Source organism: Toxoplasma gondii, chromosome IX, assembly GCF_000006565.2.
Source record: "Toxoplasma gondii ME49 chromosome IX, whole genome shotgun sequence".
NCBI lineage: Eukaryota > Apicomplexa > Conoidasida > Eucoccidiorida > Sarcocystidae > Toxoplasma > Toxoplasma gondii.
In genome coordinates, this window is record NC_031477.1 from 5127475 (window position 1) to 5143812 (window position 16338).

At 53.2% G+C, this 16338-nt stretch overlaps 1 protein-coding gene across 1 annotated transcript; it reads left to right on the forward strand.

Moving 5' to 3' along the window:
• The first annotated feature begins 2530 nt into the window (after positions 1-2530).
• TGME49_304970 (cell-cycle-associated protein kinase CDK, putative) lies at positions 2531-15530 on the forward strand. The gene is made up of 11 exons (XM_002370250.2): positions 2531-7182; positions 8209-8364; positions 8738-8827; positions 9450-9536; positions 10137-10293; positions 11135-11224; positions 11970-12109; positions 12842-12952; positions 13529-13589; positions 14199-14252; positions 14709-15530. Exons 1-11 carry the CDS (start codon positions 4129-4131, stop codon positions 14825-14827), a joined length of 4119 nt encoding a protein of 1372 aa, XP_002370291.1. The 5' UTR covers positions 2531-4128; the 3' UTR covers positions 14828-15530.
• The last annotated feature ends 808 nt before the right edge of the window (positions 15531-16338 follow it).

The following is a 16338-nucleotide window of genomic DNA, read 5'->3' on the forward strand; positions in this document are numbered from 1 at the left end:
TTAAACTTGTGTAAATGGGTCTCTGACCTCTCAACGGCGGATCGAACCATGAGGGGAAGTGAATTAAGGAGGGAATTTCACACAATAAAACCTGTGGCAGGTGGCGAGGTCCATTAAACAATGATGAGCTGTTTCCTCAGACAGTGCGTTTCGAGGGGTCGTCCTGGATTTCGTAGAAAATAGCGCCACTGCATCTAGTTATACAGGAACGTGGCTAGGTTGTTTCCTTTTTGATTGATAATCTAATTTCTAAACGTCTCACTCGCCACAGTGTTAATGTGAACACCGTACTAGTTTGTAGTCATTTGAAAGACGAGCGAATGACCCACTGAGTGACACCTGAGTGGTCACTAAAACTACACGATGCTTGAAACTTGATGTTGTTGGTGCCTCTGCGCCTCACGCGACGAACAGACCCAAAACCGGTTTCCTGAACTTCTGGCGAGGGGAAACGACCAGAGGTCCTTCCGCTTCCTGACACTTGGCTGTTGTCTCCACTGAAAACACACGGCTTCCCCGTTACCAGCGGATCCCTGTTTTTTTTCAGCTGTGTCGTTCTGCTTTCGTCGCGAGATTCTTCCAGAAGGGGAAGCGAACTTGGGCGCGCTTCAGAGTTCCGTCCGAATCGTCCGTCGCTTCCGAACCACTGAGATGGCACTGCAAGCGCCAAAGCTGGGGGATTCTTCAAGCAAATAAAAGGCAAACGTGAAAGTGTTTTCTCGTGCCAGGCAGAGAAGCTAAAGAGCCTCAGCTACCCTCGGTAACAGCCAACCAGAAGGGCTTGCATCACCACAGAACTGTTTCTACTCTTTTCAACGATAAGAACCATGGCGTCGCTACCCCAACCTACCCGCTGTACCACCTCGAACGCACTTCAAAACAAACTCAGGCAGACTTGTTTGAAGCCGGTACACAGAGCACATTCGCATATAATACAGGGCCATATATATATATATATATATACATGCATGTATATACACCTCTTTATTTAGGAACATTTATTATGTGTGTAGAAGGAGCGAATGCACAGGGGCTACGTAGAGACAAGCTCTGAAAGGCGTGCCGCTAGCTAGACAACATAAGGAGGAGCATTCGCCGCACCATATTCCCTCTTGATCGAAATGAGGACCTTGCGGGTTGACCCTGCGGAAGCCTGACTTGGTCGTTTATGGGTGCTACCCAGCTTTCTCAGAGCCTCAGAACGCCAAGAGAAGGAACACTCGCGCAGCGTGTTTCTTCCCTGTATCTGTTCCCCCACTGGATTCGCGGCTGTAGCAGCGATACTCGCCCGAGTATTTCCCATTGTATCGCCGTCGCAATTTAAAATGACATGTCCAAGGTCCAGCCTTTATACTTACTGGCACACGCTTCGGTTACGTTATTGTCGGAGCTATGTTGAATTCTTTAAATACAGCAGGGAATGCTCCGATCGGAAAAATGCCCTCCACCTCCGTGCGAGAGGAAAACACCCTTCCGTTCTGGGCAGCGGGACAATGTAGCCTCTCCCACGCCCGGTGACAGCCAACGTTCTTCCCCTTCTCTTAGCCACGAAACGACACGCCTTTGTCAGCTGGTCTCTGGGTCGCTGATAGCCTATCTACAGGTGCACTCCAAACAACCCTAGACATATCTGTTAATGTGAGAACGCGTTTGAGTATCGGCGACAAGCTTTTGGCACTGTCAGCTCACACATCGTTTCACCATCCTACGACATGTAGGTTGCTCCACATCGGCTATGTTCTAGGCGTATGGGTGGATGACTGTTATCACTCGGATCAACGGCGACGGACTACTCAGACGGTGGTTATGATTAGTACCGTCGTGCTGGCAGTCACCACCTCTGAGAGAAGGATTTATAGGTTCTCGAGAGGACCTCACAATTGCATCTTTGCATTTACTCAGTTATATAGTTGACTGGTAAGCACTTCTGCGTAGGACCCCGATCAAAGGATTCCAAGACCCTGCCACGGCTGGCATGTGCGTGATTTTCCAGTTCCAGAGACGGGAAAAAAAGCTCAACTGGCTCTCCTGTCGACTCGGGGGACAGGGAGATTTCCTTTGTCGGCCTCGACAGCATTTGGAGCAGTTTCTCTCTGGAAAAAGCCCCTTTCTGCGTTTCCCACCTGTGGCTTCCACACCTCACACACACGCCCCCCGTTGTACGTACACTTCGGCACACATAGGTGAGTGTCAGCAGCGCAACTCTCGTGATCGGCGCTCCGCCGTGATTCGTCACTTTTGTTTTTTCGCCGCGGCGGAAAGGGCGACGATGCATTTATCTCGACTGTGAAGAGAAGCGAGCATGTGAGGAGGCGCCAAGAAAAGTTACAATTGTCAGCGAAGGCTTGCCGCTGTGCAGCTACCTCGGTAGGTGTCATGGTCCGTCGAGAGTCTCGCGAGAGAGGGAGGAAAAAGCTGGGCGGCGCGGGCGGCACAGCGCCGCTGCATGCGTTCTGGCAGACTGCATACAGCTTGCAATTTTCCTTGCCCCTCTTCGGAGACCGACATTGTTGAAGCAAAAATTGTCTGTCTGAATTCGCCGGCCCTGGCGGCTGTTCCGGAGGATTCGGCGAGGTGAGCTCCTCGACTTGTCCGGATTTTCCCGCTGAGTCGCTTCTCCCATTCACAGCCTTGTTGCGCGGCCGAATCATCGGTTGGCTCTTTCGCCCGTCGTCTTTTCCACTTTGCTCTTCACTTCTGACTTGCGTTTTCTTGTGGCGCCGGAATTCCTTCGCCACCGACTGCCCTCTTTCCGTCACCCTTCCTTTTCTGCGCCTCCCCGTCGTTTGTCTCCCACTGCGCGCGCTCTGTCTCGAGAAGTGGCGCGGCACGGCAATCAATCGTTTTGGCTTCCCTGTCAATCTCAGGCATTTCTTCCGTTCCTCTCTCCTCCTTCCTCATGCATGTGCCTCTCCTTCATGTCTGTCCTGCGAACACTTCGCAATCTCGTCTTTGTGCAGCAAACTGCAACGGTGTCTTCCCCCCCCCTTCTCTGCGGTCCTTTTCCCGATTTCTCTTCTCCAGTCGCTCTCCTCCGTCATCGGCTCGCCTGCGTCTACACTCAGGGAACGTGTTTTTCCGAGTTTCTGCCGAACTCGGAATTCCGTTTCCGCTACCCACACGTGGGAATCTTCAACCTCCACCATTTTCGCCATTTCCTCGCCACTTGAAGAAGACCTTTTTTGCCTTCTGTTCCGTTCCCGACTTAAACATCTACAGCTAGACGAAGTACCCCCTGTGCATCCTCTTACTTTCTGTCTCCTATCCTGCTGCGGCCGACTCCTTGCGCCTTGCCTGGCCTTCGTCTTTCTCACACTCCTGCGTCGAGCAAACCGCGCGTCCGCAGCCGCTTTCCCTTCTTCGCTCTCCTCTTCTTCTGGGCCTTCCGTGTCTTCGCGTCGAAAGGAGCCGCCCGTCTGTGTGTCTCAGTAGGATTTGCCGCCCGACCCGAGGCGCTCCAAATGCCGAGGTAGGGAAAACAAGAAGCATAGAACTCGGAGCGGCAGGCGCCTGCTTCCGACAGCCCTGAGCAGCAGACCTGGGGAAGATGGTTACATACTCGCTGTCCTGAAGAAAGAAGGCACGGGGCCATCGCTCGCTCGTCTTTCGCGGGAAACGAGCATTTCTGCGCGCTTCAGGCGACAGAGAGAGCACAAGGCAACCGCGAGGAGGCACTCCAATCGATTGGGAGAGAAAGGTGTCTCTCTCTTTCGACCGCAGTGGCTTCTCTTGTTCCTACGGGCAGTCCGGTGTCTGTTGGACGCGGTCGTGATGCCGTTTTGCCGTGTCTGAATCGAGTAATGCTTGCTAAGTTCCTTGTTTCTGCTCAGCTCCCTGAGGCCGTGCATGCACACAGAGGCTCGCTGTTGAGCTTTGCCTTGCAGGCCTCTCTCGAGATTCAGCGGCTGCCTCAGAGTCCTGAAAGCGCAAGTGGTTCTGAAGGTCTCGACAGTTGTTTTACGCGCGTCCCCTCGAAGGTGGCTGCCGAGGGAGTTGTCTCTCTGATGAGTCGTACGCGCATTCCGACTCTGGTTTTTTCGATCTTTCGCTCGCCGTACCTCCGTGTCTATTTCGCGCGCAGTTGCTGCCTGTCTCCTGATCTCTCATCGCTAACGCACTTGTGTCACGATGGACAGCGAGATGCAGCACAGACTCGAGGCGCTTCGGAACAAGTTAGGTCGTCAGCGCGCAGCGGTGCCTCCTGTTCCACCGGCTCTCTCGTCACTGAAAAAGCTTTCGGGTTCCCACGAGCTTCCTGACGCGGGCACCGTAGGGAAGGACACAGGCGGGGCTGCATGCGACACAGCAGATGCCATCGCCCCTCGTTCTTTTTCAGCTTCGTCTTCCTCCTCATCTGCTTCTTCTTCCTCACCTGCATCTTCTTCATCCGCGTCTTCTTCTTCCTCGGGTGCCGTGTCTTTGGTTTCGGGGGAGAGAGGTCGAGGAGAAACTTCTCTTGAAAAGGGAGTGGAGAAAGGGAGCGTGAACGGGATGGGGGAGAACAAGACTTGCGAGTCTCTCTCAGGGCGTGGAGACCAGTCCGGAGGCGCCGGTTCAGCTTCTTCTGCCCTTGCTTCACCTCCGTCCGCGTCAACCCACTCTGGGGATGCGAGCGTCCGTTCTCGTTTCGCTGGTATGTCTGGAATGACGAGTTCCGGACGGCGCATTGTCCTTCTTGAAGGGAGGAAGAAGAGCACTGCGACCCTCTTGACTGAGGGCCTGTCTCTCCCCGTGCGCTCGTCCTCTCGCCCTCGTGGGGACGCGGAAAAAGGCTCTTCTCCTTCTTCTTCTCCCTCCCGTGCCTCGTCTCCTCCCTCTTCTCCTCCCTCGTCTTCTCCTCCCTCGTCTTCTCCGCCTCCCTCTTCTCTTCCCTCGTCTTCTCCTCCTCCCTCTTCGTCTCCCCCCTCTTCTCTTCCCGCTTGTCCTCTTCCCTCATCTTCTGTGGGTTCCGACAAAGGGGGGGGCGATGCTGCTGGAGAGCACCCGGGCTCTACGTCTCGGCGGCGGGGAGCCGAGCTGCAGCAGTGGCACTCGCAATTGCGCGAGAGTGCAGAGAAGCAACTGGAGGATTTTCAGACCCGCGCTCCTTCACAGAAGGACGACGCAGCTGCACTCCTCTCCAGCTCGAGAGACAGCGGCGGCGAGGTGGAGACAGCGTCTGCGTGCGCTGGGGGCGAGGCAGACTCTGCGAGCGACGGCGGTGAGGAGCCGGAGCTGAAGAGGCGAGGGCGAGAAGACGCGACGGAGAGACAGACCGCGGAAGAAGACTCAAACCGGGTCGGCAAAAGTCCGCAGGGCCATTTCCACGCTCACCGTCCTCTGAAGAACGCGCATCTGCGCGACGCGTCCACTTCTGCGTCCCAGGAAGACACATCTAGCGGAACTGGTGCATCGGGCGCGGCTAGCCGGACTGGAAGTCGGGCAGCTAGCCGGGCGGCGAGAAGCCCCGAAGCCGACGCGAGTTCGAGACATGCGCACAGTCACGACGAGCGACACGGTGGGCGAAACCACCGCGAGGCGCACGAAGATCGCATTCGACTCGGCGCCAAGGAGTCTTCGCGTGCTCCCCTCGCAGGCAGAGAGCGAGAAGAAGGGAAGGACGATAGAGAGAAAGGACGGGAGAAGGAGAGGGAGAAGACGCGCGAGGGTCAGTTGTTTTTGGAGAGAGAGAAGAAGAGAGACGGGGGGCGAGCGGAGGGGCACCGGCACAGGTCCCCTAGGAGAGAGCGCTCAGAGGAAGAAGCTGAGAGAGAAGAACTGCCACCTGGAAACCTCGAGAGAAGAAGAGAGAAAAGCCGGAGTCGCGAGCGGAGGAGACACGAGACACCCAGTCGACACCGCCGCCCAGCGTCGGGCTCTGCCGAGGCGATCGCAAAGAGAGAGCCTTCGCGCGAAGAAGAAACGCGAGAGAAGCGACGAGAAGATGGGACTCGCAGAGAGCGAGAACGAGGGCGAAGCGGCCGCGAAAGAGACGAGCACGCCCAGGGGGATCCGTCTGCGCGACGGCGGAGCGCAGAGAGAAGAAGAGAACACACGAGCAAGCACGACCGCGATGGACACCGAAGAAGGAGAGACGATTCCGAGAGACACGAAGATGGCGCTCGCGCCTCCGGACCGGAAGAGGCGGACCGCGACGAGAAGGAGGCGGAAGGAAGCCGGCCAAAGGTCTGTGTGGGGAGAAGCGACGGACGGAGACAGGGGAGCGAGGAACGAAGACAGAGCAGATCAGTGAGTCCGATCACTTGCGAAAACAGTCCCGAGAGAGCCGAGCGCCAGAGGGGGCTGCGAGAGCGAGAGGGAGAGAAGCGCGGGTTGCGAGAGAGGGAGGAGACGCGCAAGGGTGTCAGAGCCCCAGGGACGGGCGTGGAGACGGAGAGCGAGAGAGACAGTCTGCGCACGACCCCACAGGGGAAGCGCGAAGCCGCAGAACAGCGGGAGGAAGGCGAAATCGTCGAGGACGAAGACTTCGAGACAAACCACGCAGAACCTACAGAGCAGTCTCAGGACGGAGACGCAAAGACGGACGAAGAAAACTCGAAAGAAAAAGAGGTTGGAGATGCAAGAGACAACAAGGAAGAGAACTGTCACAGAGAAAAGTCTGGCAAGGAAACGTCTGGAGAAGAGCACTTCGAAGAGAAGTCTGAGAAGGGTGAGGGCGAGGAAGAGAACGACGATCGAGAAGAACTGTTTACTCCGGAGCCGGGAGAGACGGAGATGCTGTTGACGCCTGAGGACGGGAGTCTGGGCGAACGGTCGTTATATGGTCAGGCACGTGTGGAGGAGAGTGAAAAGCGTCGCGAAGGCCAAGAAAGAAGCGGAGTTCAGGAAGGAAGGACGCGAGGGGCGCTGGAGGCGGGGAGTCTCGGCATAGAGACGCGCGAGGAGGAGGGCGAGGAAGAACGTGTGGGGTCGGCGAGGCCTGAAGCAGAGGTCGGGGAGCAGCGGGAGCGAGACGACGACGAATGCACTCCAGACGAAGACGTGGACCCCGAAGAGCGAGAGGAAGAGGAAGAGCTGCAGAGACAATTGCAGCGCGTCGGCGCCAGCTGCAAATGCAAACGCAGCAGCAGCCTCATGTACGGATGCCGCAGAGTCGAGATCTTCAAACGACTCAACAAAATCAGCGAGGGAACTTACGGAGCCGTCTTTCGAGCGATGAACCGAACCACAGGAGAGATCGTGGTAAGCGAGAAGCAGAGATAGCGAGAAGAGAAACCAGAGACGAGAAAGAAAAGAGAAGAGAGAAAGTAGGGACCAGAGAGATAGGACAGGGGAGACAGGGAGGAAAGAGGAGAGAACCAGCGAAGGGAGACTTACGTAGGGAAAACGTGCATAAGGAGAGAAGACGTATACAAGGAGAGCGCGGAGATAGGAGAAGGAATGGAGAGGGAGACGCGAGGGTGATGGAGATGGCGAGAGGTAAGGGAGAGACAGGGAGGTAGGGGAGAGAGAGGGAAGTAGGGGAGAGAAGGAAGAAACAGAATGAGGAAGACAGATGAACAGAGAGACGGGAGAGAGGAAACGCGGTGGAAATAAGACGGAGGAATGGCAGGAAGAGGATGCGCGAGCCAAGGGAAAAGACCGATGTCGAATGAGAGAAGAGACTTGGGGGCATGTGGAAGAAGGACAGAAGGCAAAGGGGATGGGGGACGAAGTGGAGAGAGAGACGCTGCAGAGAAAGAGAAGGAGAAGAAAGGTAAGAGGAGAGAGGAGACGGGAAGGAGGGAGAATGAAAGAAGGAAGAGGCTCAGGGAGGAAATAGAGAAGAAACGAGCAGGTAGAAGACCGGACTAAGAAGAGGCCGAGGCGAGTTGAGCTTCTCGTCTGCGTGCCGATTTTGTTCAAGCACCCGTGACTTTTCTCCAACTTTTCCGACAGATGAAATGTTCCTCGATTTCTTTCGCGCATGCGACTGCTTGTCTCAGGAAGTGTCTGCAAACGGAGACTGGCGCGAGCAGACTTTTTTTTTGTTTGAGTTTTTTCCTGCTACATGCCATTCTCGTGCGTTGCGCGTCGCCTTCGTTTCGTTAGCGTGTGTAGTTTCATGTCCGTACACTTGTGCAGCCTCTGCTTTCCTCGACTATGCTGATCGGCGATCACTAGCGACTGTCGCTTTCCGAACACTGCAGCTGATGTTCGGAACTACAAGAGATGAGACTCTCCCGTGGCAACAGACGCTTTCTGGGCCACTGTTTTCTGCTTTCTCAGGCTCTGAAACAAATAAAATACCACAACAAGCTGTGGAGCGAGGGGTTTCCTGTCACCAGTTTGAGAGAAATTTCCATCATGCTCGAGCTGCAGCACCCTAACGTGCTCGACGTCCAGGAGGTCGTCGTCGGCACCGGCCAGCACCAGGTCTTCATGGTACGAGAAAACGAAAAACAGAGAAGAACCGAAAGAAAGGGCAAGAGGAATCCTGCGCGATGTGGTGGAGAGAGGCACACAAAACCACTCAGAGCTCCGCCCTCGGCAACCGGGTCGCGTTTGCTGTAGACACGCACAGGGTCCGAGTCTGTGTTTGTTCTTCGTTCGACTTTCTCTCCTTTGTTCGACGTTGTTTTGCCCCCTCCGTGTCCTCCCTCCCTTGTTCCCTCTCTCTGTCGTTCTGCCCCCCGTGGTCTTCCTGTTCTCTGTTTCTTCTGCTTTGTCGCTTTCCCCTCTCTGCATTCTCTCTGTACGTTATGTGGGTGGAGGTTCTTGGAAAGGGTGACCTGCTCGCTGTCGAGTGTATGCGCAGGTCATGGAGTATATCGAACACGAAGTAAAGACGCTGCTGGACGAGAAACCAGAGTTTTCGACCGCCGAGAGGAAGTGCCTTCTCTACCAGGTGAGTCGGCGTGAGGGTCTCCGAAGTATTTCGCTTCTCTCTTCTCTCTCGAGGTGTTCTCCTCCACCTCTGCGAGAAAAACTGATCGGATGTCGGGTGACCAGAACCGTCGTATTCCTTGATCTAAGAATCTCAAGGGATCAGCCGACCATATCGTGACTGAAGTGTATACCAGGACACAGAGACTCCTCGAAAAAGGTTGTGTGTGTAATCTGCGGTTTCCTCTTGATCCCGCGTGGCGTGTCAAGCACTTAAAAACAAACACAATTCGTTTTTGCTTTGTGCTTTTCAGAGTCGCCAGCGAGTTCATCTTCTACGCTTTGTTCGTCTGCATCTTTTCTCCTGTTTGTTTTACCTTTTTTGATGCCGCGTAGCCCAGACCGCCTCCTTCCTTGACGTACTTTTGTTTTTGCCGTTCTCTGTGTTGTATGTCCTCGTGCACCCTTCCGCCTTGGTGCCTCGCCTCCTCCCTGTCACTTTGTTTCCGCTTGTCTCTCTTGTCTGCTCCTCTCTTATCTCTTTTCGTCTGCTCTCCTTTTTCGCTCCTTCTCTTTTTCCTCTCTTCCTCCGTTTTCGTCTCTCTTCATTTGTCTGTTTCTTTTTGTCTTGAAACCGTCTGCAGCTGCTCGAGGCCTTGGCGTACATGCATGCAAATTTCGTCTTTCATCGGGATCTGAAGCCCAGCAACTTGCTGTACTCGAATCGAGGGGTACGTCTCTGGTGGCGCGGCGCCGGTCTCTCTTCTTCCCCACTAGTTCTTCTCTGTTCTCTCTATTCTCTGTCGTTCCTCTCGGTTTTTTGTCCATTCTCTCTGTTTTCTGTCGATTCTCTCTATTTTCTGTATATCCTCTTTCGCCTTTCTTTCCGCTTTCGCTGTTTCTGAGCTTTTGTCGCCGACTCGCTCCGCTCATTCGGTGCTCTTTCTTCACTGCAGCAAGCATTCTTTCCTATTTTCCATTTCGTTTTCGAATCATTTAGTGTCTTTCTCCCTTTCTTCGGTTCTCTGTCCTTTCTTTGTTTCCTTTCTCGGCTTCCCGTTCTGCTTCTCCTCTTCTGTCCTTCTCAGTCCTGAGTCTTGCTCGTTTCTGCCCCCGTCCACTGTCTTTCTTCTCTCTGTTTCCTGTCTTTGTTCTCTTCTTTGTCTCCATCTGCCCTCCTTTTCTGCTTCTCTTCTGCTTCGACGCACTGAAGTTTCTGTCGCCTGTCGCCTCTCTCCCAATTGACCGTCTCTGCGGGTGTTGGACAGCCTGTGTGTATTTTTCGTGCATGCACCGCCCTTTTCTGCGGGCCGTTGTTGCGTCCGCGGCAGGTGCTCAAGGTCGCGGACTTTGGAATGGCGAGGAAGTTCGGATTTCCCCTTCACAATCGTGTCTTCACAAAGAATGTCGTCACCCTGTGGTACCGCCCGCCAGAGATTCTCCTCGGCGAAGGCACCTACGACGCCGCCTGCGACGTTTGGGCTGTCGGTGAGTCAGAAGAAGTGAAAAGGAGAGACGAAGAGACACGAACCAAACACATCGGAGAGACAGCAGGAGACGAAACCGGAGACCGGGGAAGTGAGGAGGGCAAGGTGGAGCTGAAGGGAGGCAGGGAGTGGCGAACGAATAGACAGACCGAGGAGAAGCGGGGCAAGCATCCTCGAGACCATCGGCGCCGGACAACTCGTGTGTTTTGCCTGTTACTTCGCTGCCAGCAAAGATTGGTCTGACGCGTTGTGGTGCGACATATGAGAGACACCGGGTGCGTGTGCTCCAGAGGACAGGTTCTGTTTTTCTGCTTCCTGCGAACGAGCAATCTGAAGCCGACAGTCAGAAAGAGCTCACATCTCTATCTAGTGTAGGAACGTGTAGCGGTGGATGAGGAGATCGAGACAGACCCAGACACATACTTGCTTTCGGCACGGAGTGAGAAAAACACACAAAGACAGCCCTCGTCTCACGCCGCGCAGCAACTCCTCTCTTTCCCCATGTCTCTCTCCTGGCTCCTTCGCTCGTTGAAAATTTCCCGCGCCGCTGCTTGCCGAGGTTTTCGTGTACATTTGCGGATCTAGTGGGTCCCGCACCTACAACACCATATACATATATATATATATATATAGGTATTCGTGTCTGTGTCTGTATATATATATATATATATGTACGTAAAAGTATTTACGTATTCTTGTGTAAGTAAGTACTCATGCTTGTGTGTCGCTTTTGATTTGTACATGTGCAAGGAGTGCGACTGGTGTGTCTGCGTGGTGTGCTCGCTGTTTGTTTTTCGGCTGGCGTTTGAGGAGAAGCGGAGAGCCTGCGTGTTGGCGTGCAGGTGCGATTTTCGGCGAGTTTTTGCGAAAGAAGCCTCTGTTTGCAGGACACGGAGAACTGGACACTCTGAACAAAATTTTCAAGCTCTGCGGTGAGTGAGGGAAATCCGCGGTCAGAGGAGCGTCGGGGAACCCCGCGCCAGCGCCTCTCTGCTTTCAGAGGCGATGTTCGTCCGCCGTCAAAAATCAAAGGGAGCAAGTACAGCGGTGGGCGTCCCCAGCAGCCAAGGACCACTGTGGAGACACAGAACGCGAAGAATACTGCGGCGAAATGGCTCGCGTTCTCAGGATCGAACTTCCTTTGCTCCGTGTCTTTGCTCGCTTCTCTGTCTCTGCGGCTCTCCGCACCTAGTTGTCCCCAAACCCATCCGCGTGATGAATCCGTACTCTTTAGCGTCTCTATATAGATCTATCGTTCCTCTCGATATGCAGTTGCGCGTGCACACACACACGCATGTGTACGTATCTATTTGTGTGAAACTACGGATGTGATGAAGCGAGGTCGTCGGTCGACTTCTTCACCTTTCTCACGGTCTGCCTTCTGGATGCATTGGATCACTTTTTTTTCGGTTTGATCTGGAAAAGACTGAGGGAACCGATGTTCCTAAACAAGGTGCTTTGACGCTGACTGTCCTTCGTTCTGTCTTTTTCTCCCTCTCGGTCTCTCTCTTTGTATCTCTGTCTCCTTTTCTGCGCTTTTTGCGTACGGATGCATGCGCGGGCCTCCGGAGGCCCGCACATGTACAACGGCTGTCGTCACTTGGGCGTGTGGCTACATCGCCAGGTGATGCGAAGTTTTTCACTTTCAACTTTGGTCTCCTTCGCTTCGCTCTGCAGGCACTCCGACGGATTCGTCTTGGCCGGAATTCCATTCGCTGCCACACATCAAAAACAAAAAGTTTTTCAACTCTCCTCCTCAGTGCCAGCCTTCGTGGCGAGAGGTGTTCCCGCCCCCCTCAAAGCATCTCGCTATGGGGGTACGTCAGACGAAAGCAGCTTCCTCGACTCTCTCGCCTCCGTGTATATCGCAAAACTGTGTCGCGTCGGCTCTCTCTCTAACCTGGCAAGGCCTTTAACTCTCTTCTTTGCGCTCTAAATGCAGCGTGTTTCCGGTTCACATCTCCGTCCAAGAGACGCGAGGTTTCGGCTTCTCTTTTGGTGTTTTTAAGGAAAACCAGAGGTTCCGGTTAGTTGAGCTGTTTCAACGAAACCGCCCGTCTGCATTTCTCCTGTTTAGGAACTTTTCGAGTTGTTCTCGCTGGAGGCTCAAGGGGAGACATTTCTGGGTGAACGGCAAAGAGGTCGACACTCGGGGACTCACTGATTGGACAGCAGACGTCTTTGTCTCTGCGGCGCCCTTCTCTCTGTGCGACGTACTCTCTCCCTTCTCTTCTTCCGTGAAACACTTGAGTATCCATGTACGACTTGCTGTCTCTCCTTTGTTTTTCCCTTGCGTTCTGATTTTTCCTCGGTGCTCCGCAGGGGTGTTTCTCAAACATCGTGGTCTGCCGTCAAAGCCTGCAGACGTCTCGAGACGAATCGGATGTGTGCCGCGGTTTGTCTGTGCCGCAGACACTCCAGCGTCTATGCAGATGCCCACCTTCGCGCTGGCGGAGTGTGGACGTTCTCCGTTTCTGCTTTTCAGGAACTGTTTGCTCGATTCAACTTCTGCGGTTTCTTCTCTCTTCTGGTTTCTTTGTTCTCCTCAGAGCAGTGGCGTCCTGACAGACCTCGGCCTGGATCTTCTGCAGAAACTCCTCGAGCTCAACCCTGCGAAGCGAATCACGGCTGCGGAGGCTCTCCAGCACGAGTATTTCCAGGTGAGCAAACGTCGAGCGAGACACAACGCGGAACGAAACGGAGTGGACAACTCACGCAACAGGGGAAGAAATCCCAACTGAAAACAACGTGTCAACAGTGCATGTCGCAGTGTGCATGCAACATCGTGGTCGCGTCGCTCGTGAGGTCGAGACGGAGTTTGCATCCCCGTTGGGATGTCGACGTGGAGTTACCCCGGAAGCTGGTCCTCTTCGAAGCGAACATTCATCGATCTGCTCGGCGGTGCCGAACTTGACTTTGGTCTACATATTTCCTCGTGTGACCGTATGTCGATAGTTATGTAATGACGTATCCTCAAAGGTATTCTTGTAGAAATTACAAATGCGTTTGACAAGGTGTCCGTGCCTTGGGTCTCGAATGCGAGAGGCGCGCGCAGAGAACAAGCCCCACAAAAGGAGCGGAAAGGCATGTCAAGTTGTTTGCACACGTACGCAAAACCGCATGCGCGTGCCGATATGAAGTTGTGGAACGAGAGATCAGGAGGCTTCCTTGTTGAGTGTTGCGTGGGCGAGATGAGATCACAAAATGTTCTTGCGACTTGTTGATTTTTCTTTTAGGAAAAACCGCGGCCGCAGTTGAAGGAACTCATGCCCACTTTCCCCGACACCAACAGCCAAGGTACGTCTCTGCGGCTCGAGCAAAACAATTCCTTTCTCTGGGCGGCTCTGCTCTCGAAGCTTGCATGTCCTGTTGTCGCCTCCAGGAAAAATTTATATGCATATATATATATATATATAAATATATGTGTATGTATATTTGTTTATATGTGCGTTTATACATGCATGTGTATGCGGTTATGAGTATAGTTGTTGTTGAACATGCAAGAGAGTATCCGTGGGCGTCGAGGCCTGCACCTTGATTTCCCTGTGTCTCTTAACGTGGATACACCTACATGTATCTTTATATCTGTACTCTTAGATTTTGATTTTGAATGCATTTCAAAAGCACTACTTCACGCGTATAAATATATATTGTTCAATGGTTCAATCGAACCATTACCGAATTCACGATTTTATTTGTGTATTTATAAAAGATGCAGATGTCAATATATGATTCAGGAAGTAATTTGCTTTGTGCAAACACTGGAGAGTTTATTCCAAATTCATTTCGTTTCTCTGCCGAACTATACCGATGTTCAGCGTGTGTGTGGGCGCAAGTTTATGTGTGTGCGCGTTTTACTCGCGCGTGCATTGAACCACTCGCTTCGGACGAACTGTGTTCTTTTAGCGCGTCGCAAACGCCGACGGCTCGGCAGCGGGAACAATTTCGACGAACAGAAACGTAAGAAAGAACCTATTTCGATTTTCGAGAAAGCTGCACGGACTGTCTGGTCTGCATGCATATGAGATTCTCAGTTAAACTGCAGAATTTACGGCAACATATCGGAGGTGGGGAAATACGTGTATTTCGGTTTTTGCAAACAACGAAGACGGAATGAGACTTCAACTCACACTCTGAACAGAGAGTCGCGCGCAGCTTGCTGAATGCCCCGGATGCCGTTTTTCTGTTCTGATGCGCATGCAAGATGTTTTCTCTGCGGGAAGACACTTGCAATATGTACGAGGGCTCCGAGCGTATCACTAGAAGACAGACTGGAAAGTTGCAAAGGGTGACTCAACAAGTAACGCGTAATGGAAATGCCAAATGTCCAGTATCCCTGCCTGGACTGGGAACAGTTGGTGTTTGCGTGGAGAGTGTGTTTCAAAGCGAGGGCGTTCGTCTGCTTTTCGTCTGCAGATCAAGACTCCTTCCGCTTCGGCGCTCGCGTGGATGCTGAGCAGTTTCTTTCTGCTCTCGCTGACCAGACGAAGGAGAAGAAGAAAGACAAGAAGTCGGGCGTCCGGGGAAAGAGATGAATTTCCAGCTAACTCTGGAGGACAAAGAAGTAACCAGCTTTACCTCCGACGCAGGACCTGATACGGATGCATGCACCAGGGAGGTTCAAGTCACCAGGGATACTGCCGAGCCAGCTGCCGTCTCTGGTTTTCCAGATACGCTCAAGGACCAAAGAAGGACTCTCCGAGAGCGCGGCAGAATGCCGATTTCCGATTTGTCATCGTGCCCAGGTGCGTGCTTTTATCACCTCGCTGATGCATGCACAAGCACGCGCATGCGAGACCCCCGCTGAGGAGGCTTCGCCGGTTTGGTTTGCTCTGCGCGTGCAGCTATATTTATTTATTTTCGGGTGTGCATGCAGATGGAGTTGCGTGCACAGTCTCTAGCATCGGTTGTGGACGTGGTGTTTCAGTGGTTTTCTGAGATCGGGAGACAGGCGTTTTCGCGAACCCTCAGGTTTACAGATTGTTCCGTTCCACGCAGGAGCAAGTACCGTTACATTCGGTGATGTTGTTTGTCTGAAGCGGCGGAGTCGTCTGCGCCTTCTGAGACGGCTCTATTCTGTTTGTGCACTGTCTTTTTTCTGACCTTTGGACCACTGAGCCCCGAAAGTCGACAAACGGACAGAGGGGAAATTCTGGCGACGCTGACGAGATTAGTATCACGCGAACCACACACAAGTTCTTTCTATTTGTTTACCTCCCCGCGTACTTAGGATCAGAGAAGAAGAGTCCACTATCGGCGCTACGAAATAGGAGGTCGCGTTAGCTGGTATGAAAACGACTTCCGAACCACAAACGTTGAGTGGTACAAAGAAGTTATAAATGCCGTCGATCTCGCGCGAAGTCTGCTCCTCCTCGTTGGACTGGCCCTGCAGAACTCAACAAGGCAGTCAAAACACAGAGTCGAGAACACACATCCGGTTGCCCAGTACACACAACACAAAGAAAAAGTGCACTCTCTCTACGGCTTTTTCTTCCCCTCGTAGAGAAGGAAAAAAAACTCATGAGTTCCCCTCACATTCATATATATATATATATATGTACATGCAAATGCCTATACACGAACGTTTTTCAAGAAACGAGGAGGCGGCGTCAGGTTCGAAGGTCCATTTATCTGCGTCGACGATGTTGGACTTGGTCCCGGTCTATTTTTAATTACTGATTTGCACCTTAGTCATCTTAATGAAGTTGTCGGCGCCTAGGCCTCTTTGGTGGAGATCTGGTTGAGACGAAGGGTCTTTGTGAGTGGTTATTGGGAGATCTTGTTGCCAAGTTAAACGCTCTCGGAGCCCGTATCAGACCCGAGTTCCCAAAGTGAACCAGAGCCGACAGCTCTCAAAATGCCATGTTTCCAGGAAAGTTTCTCCGCAGCTGCGACTGTGTGACCTCGTCAGTAGAAGCGCATGTCTATATGAGGGACCAGTTGTGTCGCAACGTGGTTGCTGGATAACGGGAGTTACATCGCTCGGATGCTGCCATTCCAAGATCTAACTCGATCTCTTCCCTTGTTATTCTAGAGTGACTGCCCG

Bases quoted from the DNA above. Each gene is read 5' to 3' on its own strand.
- TGME49_304970 (XM_002370250.2), top strand. From the start codon at position 4,129: ATGGACAGCGAGATGCAGCACAGACTCGAGGCGCTTCGGAACAAGTTA. The intron at 10,294-11,134 runs GTGAGTCAGAAG...GTTGGCGTGCAG, and splicing joins CTGCGACGTTTGGGCTGTCG to GTGCGATTTTCGGCGAGTTT. The intron at 13,590-14,198 runs GTACGTCTCTGC...GTGTTCTTTTAG, and splicing joins CCCCGACACCAACAGCCAAG to CGCGTCGCAAACGCCGACGG.